Source organism: Petromyzon marinus, chromosome 33, assembly GCF_048934315.1.
Source record: "Petromyzon marinus isolate PM22_M1 ecotype Great Lakes invasive population chromosome 33, UKy_Petmar_22M1.pri1.0, whole genome shotgun sequence".
Taxonomy (NCBI): domain Eukaryota; kingdom Metazoa; phylum Chordata; class Hyperoartia; order Petromyzontiformes; family Petromyzontidae; genus Petromyzon; species Petromyzon marinus.
The window spans coordinates 906145-913803 of NC_133699.1; the positions used below are offsets into that span (position 1 = coordinate 906145).

Sequence of the window (7659 nt, forward strand, 5' to 3'; positions counted from 1 at the left end):
CTGCAAAGCGTAGTACAGATAAGCGCGAAACGCTGAACGCTGATTGGTCGGTGCGCTCACCACGTGACGCTGACCGTCTCCAACCAATCGCGCGGCGGTTCTGCGACTTAATCGCGCTGCAAATTGCAAAGGCGTGCGAATGCGTGCGGCCTAGGCGAGCCATGTGTAAGTGACCGGTTCTTTGCACGCCAATTGCCTCATTAAGCTACAAATAACTAACTGTTACAGGGCTTACGACGAAGTGTGGCGTATTTAGTTCAGCGAGTGAGCATTGTCCGGTTTTGAGCGTGTTATAGTGAGCTCCGGGTTACAGAGGTTAAGAGTGCGCGAGTGACACAGGCTTCTACTTCAGCCCCAGGCCTCTTGTCAAGGACACGCGGGTTGCCATGGAAACCCGAATTAAATGTGACGTTAATAGCGCAGTAAGTGCAGAGTTAATTGAGGCTTAGTTGCTCACTGTGTCGCGATTCGAAGGGTGTAGCCATGTAACGAGTCGTTACAGCTACAGCGAGGGATATCCTGGATGTGGTGTGCCGAGTGCGCAAATGTCCGGTTCGCCGACCTGGGCAGACCCTGGCTGAAATTAGGTTCTGGTTTATAATCACAAGTTATGACAAACTGAAATGTTCTATCATATCTTGATACTCTTTAATACAGTAGCTAAATCTTAGCGTTTAATTCTGCCAAGGCAAAATTTAAAAAAAATATTTTACGATTGATAAAACGTAAGGCATAACACGAGTAGTTTGTGCATATGATGGGTGATTAGTCTATTGTAAAGTGCGCTTTAAAAACACATTTGACATAATCCACAATCGTGCACCACTAATGTGGTAGCGTGAAATCCCAAATTCATAATATTCAGTTATACATCAGTATTTGTATATCCATTCCTGTATTTCGCTATCAAACTATTTTTTTTATTTTACCAGGTAAGGCCGACTGAGCTATAAAGCTCTTTTTCAGAAGCAACCTGGCCACAAATGATAGCTCAACGAAGTGGCTTATCACGTGGACATTTATGGCAGCCAAATACTCTAAATGGATGTTTCTAAATATGGAGGGAAAAACCGGAGGACCTGGAGAAAAATCCACGCGACCACGGGGAGAGAGACACGCAAACTCTAAGAAATACAGGAGTCAGTTTCGGGATAGAACCCACGTCTTTCTGTATACTAGGTGAGGTAGTTAACATCTCGCCACCATAAAGCCTTTTGTCACAGTCCTGCGATGCAACAATCCATGTACCCGCTGCACTCGCGCTGAACTCGTCACTCCGTCCTCTTGGGCGTGTTCCCTTAATGAGTTTGTGTTAACAAATGTGCGTGTGTGGTGGGTGCAGGGACCCCCCGGACTCTTATTGCACCACTATCCTCTCTAGGCGATGTCTTCTGCAGGCGGTTCAGGTCAGTAGAGCACTGCTCTGCATACGAGGGTTGCCGTGATTCAAGATCAGTATTCACTACAAGGACGGGTGCATTTCAGTAAATCTGAAACTTGCAAGAGAAAATCAGACCGCGACGTGATATTCATTGCATCAATTCGCGTGCAATTTGTAAGGGCGCGGTGACACAGACTTATTTCCTTGAAAGGTTATAATCCATATTCTTAGTTTTTTCGGTAAAGTCACGTTGAAGAGAAACAACAAAATAACAAAATATATATAAAACAATAAAAAATTCTCACGACGTTTCGACCATAACTCAAACGGTCATCATCAGGTGTGTCGGTTTGCATAAATTTATTTTGAAAACGGCATATTTATTTATATATATAAAAATAACGTTTGCGTCACGCGCAACGATTGGCTGTTTGCCAGGACTAGTCCATCTATTTTTTTAAAAGAGGAGGGGGGAGACGAAATTTGTTTTTATGTATGCTGTCTGAAAGCCACTGTAAGCGTGAACAATCAATCAAGAACTGAAATGATTTATCAAATCTTTCCAATGATTGCTAAGATAGAATCCATCTTCTCGGTTGAAATTGTCTCTGTGTTTGTATATGTGGATAGCCTCATGAACGAATCTCTCATGGAAGCCAGATGGCTTACAAAGAACCTCCGTCTTGGAAAAGTCAATGGCATGTGAGCCTACTGAATTAGAACAATGATCTGCTACGGCCGAGGTGTTGGTCCTACCGTGTTTAAGGTCTGCTTTATGTTCACGAATGCGGTCCGAGATATGGCGTTTGGTTTCTCCAATGTAACTACTACCACAGAGGCAACTTAGTTTGTAGACACCAGGGTATTGTATGTCCGGAATCACATCTTTTACAGACGGAACCAGATCACGGATTTTATGTAATGTGTTGAAACGGACCTGGATCTTGTGTTTATTCAAGATTTTGGAGATCTTTTTTGTGATCCCAGCAATGTAGGGTAAAGTGATGGTTTTGAAAGGCTCCTCAAGAGGGTTCTTCTTCATGGTTTGAGTGATAGCTTTGCGGATTGTATAGTCGGAATAACCATTAGCCCTAAGAGCTTGGTGTACGTGCTTGAGTTCACTGCTTATGTGTTCCTGGTCGGATATGCATTGGGCTCTATGATACAGAGTCTTGATGAGAGAATTCTTCTGTGATGGATGGTGGTGGGAATCCGGTTTCAGATAAGCATCCGTATGGGTAGCTTTCCTGTAGACAGAGTGGCTCATTGAACCATCAGGTCTTTTTTTAATTAGGACATCCAAAAAAGGAAATAGATGGCAAGATACCTTTTTTGGATGTCCTAATTAAAAAAAAGACCTGATGGTTCAATGAGCCACTCTGTCTACAGGAAAGCTACCCATACGGATGCTTATCTGAAACCGGATTCCCACCACCATCCATCACAGAAGAATTCTCTCATCAAGACTCTGTATCATAGAGCCCAATGCATATCCGACCAGGAACACATAAGCAGTGAACTCAAGCACGTACACCAAGCTCTTAGGGCTAATCGTTATTCCGACTATACAATCCGCAAAGCTATCACTCAAACCATGAAGAAGAACCCTCTTGAGGAGCCTTTCAAAACCATCACTTTACCCTACATTGCTGGGATCACAAAAAAGATCTCCAAAATCTTGAATAAACACAAGATCCAGGTCCGTTTCAACACATTACATAAAATCCGTGATCTGGTTCCGTCTGTAAAAGATGTGATTCCGGACATACAATACCCTGGTGTCTACAAACTAAGTTGCCTCTGTGGTAGTAGTTACATTGGAGAAACCAAACGCCATATCTCGGACCGCATTCGTGAACATAAAGCAGACCTTAAACACGGTAGGACCAACACCTCGGCCGTAGCAGATCATTGTTCTAATTCAGTAGGCTCACATGCCATTGACTTTTCCAAGACGGAGGTTCTTTGTAAGCCATCTGGCTTCCATGAGAGATTCGTTCATGAGGCTATCCACATATACAAACACAGAGACAATTTCAACCGAGAAGATGGATTCTATCTTAGCAATCATTGGAAAGATTTGATAAATCATTTCAGTTCTTGATTGATTGTTCACGCTTACAGTGGCTTTCAGACAGCATACATAAAAACAAATTTTGTCTCCCCCCTCCTCTTTTCAAAAAATAGATGGACTAGTCCTGGCAAACAGCCAATCGTTGCGCGTGACGCAAACGTTATTTTTATATATATAAATAAATATGCCGTTTTCAAAATAAATTTATGCAAACCGACACACCTGATGATGACCGTTTGAGTTATGGTCGAAACGTCGTGAGAATTTTTTATTGTTTTATATATATTTTGTTATTTTGTTGTTTCTCTTCAACGTGACTTTACCGAAAAAACTAAGAATATGAATTACTGCAGTCACGAAAGCTTTAAATCAAAAAGGTTATAATCCCTTGTTCATCATGACGTCCTTTTTACTTCGATGTCTCAACAGCGTTGTCGGAGATGACGTGACGTGAGGGTTCTGCCTTTGTAGTGAGGGTTGTGAGTTGACGCCGAGGGGGGGGGGAGGAGGCACCTCGCCCTCCCCATGTCCAATGACGTCACCCGCTAATTAATTTTTAATGAGAGGGGGTGTTCATTTGGAAGACGTCACCTCTTCATGATTATTAATGTGGGGGGCTGTTCGATGTGGAGTGACGTCACACAGACATTGGCTCATATTCACGATATAAACCTTTTGATTTAAAGCTTTCGTGACTGCAGTAATTCATATTCTTAGCTCTTTCGGTAAAGTCACGTTGAAGGGAAACAATAAAATAATAATATATATATATAAAACAATAGCCATCTGGCTACCATGAGAGATTCGTTCATGAGGCTATCCACATATACAAGCACAGAGACAATTTCAACCGAGAAGATGAATTCTGGCTTAGCAATCATTGGAAAGATTTGATAACCATTTCAGGTCTTAATTGATTGTTCATGCTTACAGTGGCTTTCAGACAGCATACATTAATTTTTCGTCTCCACCCTCTTCAGAACATAGATGGACTAGGCCTTCTAAATAAACTGCCAAATCGCTGCGCGTGGCGCTGACGTTTTATAAATAAATAAATACACCGTTTAAAAATAAATAAATTTATGTGTACCGACACACCTGATGACGACCGTTTGTGTTATGGTCGAAACGTCGTGAGAATTTTTATTGTTTTATATATATTTTATTATTTTATTGTTTCCCTTCAACGTGACTTTACCGAAAGAGCTAAGGATATGAACCTTATGGAGGGACCCCAGGGTCCCATAAGCCCCCGGCTCTCGCATGAACTGCGTTGCGACGTCATTTTATGTATGTTGAAGGCGAACGATACGGCAATCTATCCCTCTCGACGAGCTCTACACGATGCGCTAATCAAAGTTTCAAAGTTTTGTTTCTTCTGCGCATTCGTCCTCGCTACGCTTGGACGACATGACAACAGAATGATCCACGCCAGGTGGGTCACAGTGTTGATGTGCGCGGTGGGACGGAGTCGCCAAAAATAAATGAATTAATTACGATTTTGACTTCCGTTTATTTTGGGACCCCGGGGTCCCGCCATAAGGTTCATTTTTCATCATCGAGATATCAGTTTATAATTCGATTTCCAACTTTCTATTGTTTTGTGCTTTGCCGTGCTGGTGTCAATAAAGATGACTTAAACTGCAGTTCATTCAACGTAGGCTCATCACAAGCCGTCTAATTGTTGCGACTTACAATATTGAAAATGCAGAGGGTTCTATGTTCCACTAAACATTCCATGAAGAAAATAATGACACTCTATCACCATGCTGTAAAGTACTCCAGAAATCGATTTAGCTAAAAAGTCGTGTAAAGGCATAATGCCTATTTATTTACAACTTTCATTGTCTTATTTGTAATTTCACAGATGTTTTGTCCGGTAATAAAATATTGTCAACTTCCAACCAAGCTTTCAACTCGCAGCTTTCCACTCGTGAGATACACGCTCTAATCACAGCTTTGTCCACGGCACCATCCGACTGCTGCATGTGAGATGATACAAGCGTGAAACTCTGTCTCCACAGTATGTCGCCCGCAAGCGCAGCCATCCAGAAGATGACTCGTGTGCGCGTCGTAGACAATAGCCCCATGGCCACCAAGCCCTACCACCGCCCGCCACGTGTCATCCACGTCTACACCAAGAACAGTGTGGGCAAGGTTGGAGACATGGTCCTCCTCGCCATCAGGTGAGCTCAGGGGAACATCCTGTCGGCGGGTCTCGTGCGTGTGGTAGATTTAAGGCTGGGGACTCCTACATATTTCAAGATGTCTGGCTAGTGTGGGAGAGAGTAGGTCAAATACTCTCTGGAAGGGCTCTCGAGCTCCTTCTAGTGGAGGACCTTCTGCTAGCAGTGGTGACGAAGTGATTCAGGGGTTCACCATTACCCAGCATAAGAGGTATGTGTCTTCTCACCATGCGACCCATCTGTATCCAGGTGGAGACTGCAGCAAAGATGGAAAAAAAACCTCGATTCTAAAATCAAATTGTTGCCTGGAATTACGACAATTTATGGATCATAAGGAGGCGGTGAGGGATGAATCGTTAGATGGCTCACAGTAGCGAGTGTGTGCTGCCCTCGTGATGGTTTGCGATCTCTGCTACTGCCACAGGGGTGAAAAGAAGAAGGCCCTCATCGTGGGCCACAAGATGAGCTCGGGGGTGATGAATCCTCGCTTCGACTCCAACAACGTGGTGCTGCTGGAGGACAATGGCTCGCCCACGGGCACGCGCATTCGCGTGCCCATCCCAACGTCGCTGCGAAGCAGCGAGAGGCAGTATTCCAAGGTGCTGGCCATCGCGAGCCGCTTTGTATGATCATGGTCCCGCTGCTAAGACGTGGGTGGGGAGCGAATGGAATTTAATGGAAAACCGAGGCAACTATGTCCATGTGCAGTTGGGTGTTGCGTAATTTTTTGCCATACTCTTGAGTGTGAAATAATTTTTGGCTCTGTTGCTCTGTGATAAAATAACCTGCAGAGAGCATGTGAGACGGTACAACAACACTGGCTGAGCGGATAAGCGGCACTCAAAGGACCTCGTAAATAATACTGTTATATCGCCTTTCAGGAGCTGTTTTCTAATGCGCGGTGATGCATTGCTTCCATATGAAAAGGTGTTAAAATTACATCACACAGATGGCACCATTTAAATACAATTGGAAAATAATTCAAGAATAAATCATTGTTCCATGTGTATCGACTGCTTCATTCTGTCACATTAGTTCGATTTTCACAAAAGTGTTATTTAAATGCGAATTGCTGGTTAAGATTAAATATCAGGAACTGCACACAGGCTTTATATGTATTAGCACTGTTGCTACTGAACAATCTGTGATTTAAAGAAAAAAACATTTATCTAAAATGTTTACTGGCTGAGTGTTTTTCATTCAGAAGTTTGTGAAAATCAAAAAGCTGGTAATGTATCATAGTTGTGAATGAACAATGTGCATGTCGTACCCAACGTACAAGCGTGTGATTAACCACACGACTGGGAAATCCAACGTATAAATATTTTAATTGAATCGTAACTGTAAGAAAGGACATTGGTGTGTTGCTTGACATTGCCCATTGAAAAAAATATTTTCTCAAATGACATGGTCGGTGACAACTCTCAACAAAAGCGTTTTATAGGCAGCACAGGGGTTGAGTGTTAGGAAGTGCACAACTTATAAATTGTAACGGATGTGAACGTGCATAAAACGGGGAGCATGTGTTTTCTTTGGAGCAGATATTGTGCCTAATTTCACCCCAGTGTATGTATAAAAATTTAAGAGAGCTACAGATGTTTTATATATATAAATTTCCACTAGAAGCACCTGAATACTGCTCATTGTGCATTGTGAGTGATTGCTAAATACCAACTAAATAAACTTTTTTTTTCAAACGGATTTCTGTTTTCATTCACAATTTAAAATATGTATTCCCAATGTCATTAAAACCACTGCCCTTTCATTGCATGCCAGCCATAACATATACGTCACTGCCTGAAATAATTTGTATGGGAATAATAACACACGCATGTTTGCATAACAACACAAATTAACATGCCACGTCTTAATTCATACTGCCTTTCAAGTGGCATTGACGATAACTGATGGCTATAGATAAATGTTTATTTTCAGTGGCTATATGAAAGGAAGTGCATTAAAATGTTTCTCGGTGTATGGCCAAGTAATAAAATACCCTTTCAATCAAAACATTTTTC

At 42.3% G+C, this 7659-nt stretch overlaps 1 protein-coding gene across 4 annotated transcripts; it reads left to right on the forward strand.

Moving 5' to 3' along the window:
- The first annotated feature begins 12 nt into the window (after window positions 1-12).
- On the forward strand, window positions 13-7342 carry LOC116948272 (large ribosomal subunit protein uL14m). Of its 4 annotated transcripts, none has more exons than XM_032964777.2 (4): window positions 13-165; window positions 1343-1406; window positions 5480-5641; window positions 6066-7342. In XM_032964777.2, the coding sequence occupies exons 1-4, from the start codon at window positions 162-164 to the stop codon at window positions 6268-6270; spliced, it is 435 nt and encodes a 144-aa protein (XP_032820668.1). In that variant the 5' UTR covers window positions 13-161; the 3' UTR covers window positions 6271-7342. The 4 variants fall into 4 exon arrangements, with proteins under 4 accessions (XP_032820668.1, XP_075927539.1, XP_075927537.1 ...); XM_076071424.1 differs by lacking the exon at window positions 13-165 and adding an exon at window positions 229-1179; XM_076071422.1 differs by lacking the exons at window positions 13-165; window positions 1343-1406 and adding exons at window positions 1427-1592; window positions 3833-4890.
- Window positions 7343-7659: the final 317 nt, after the last annotated feature.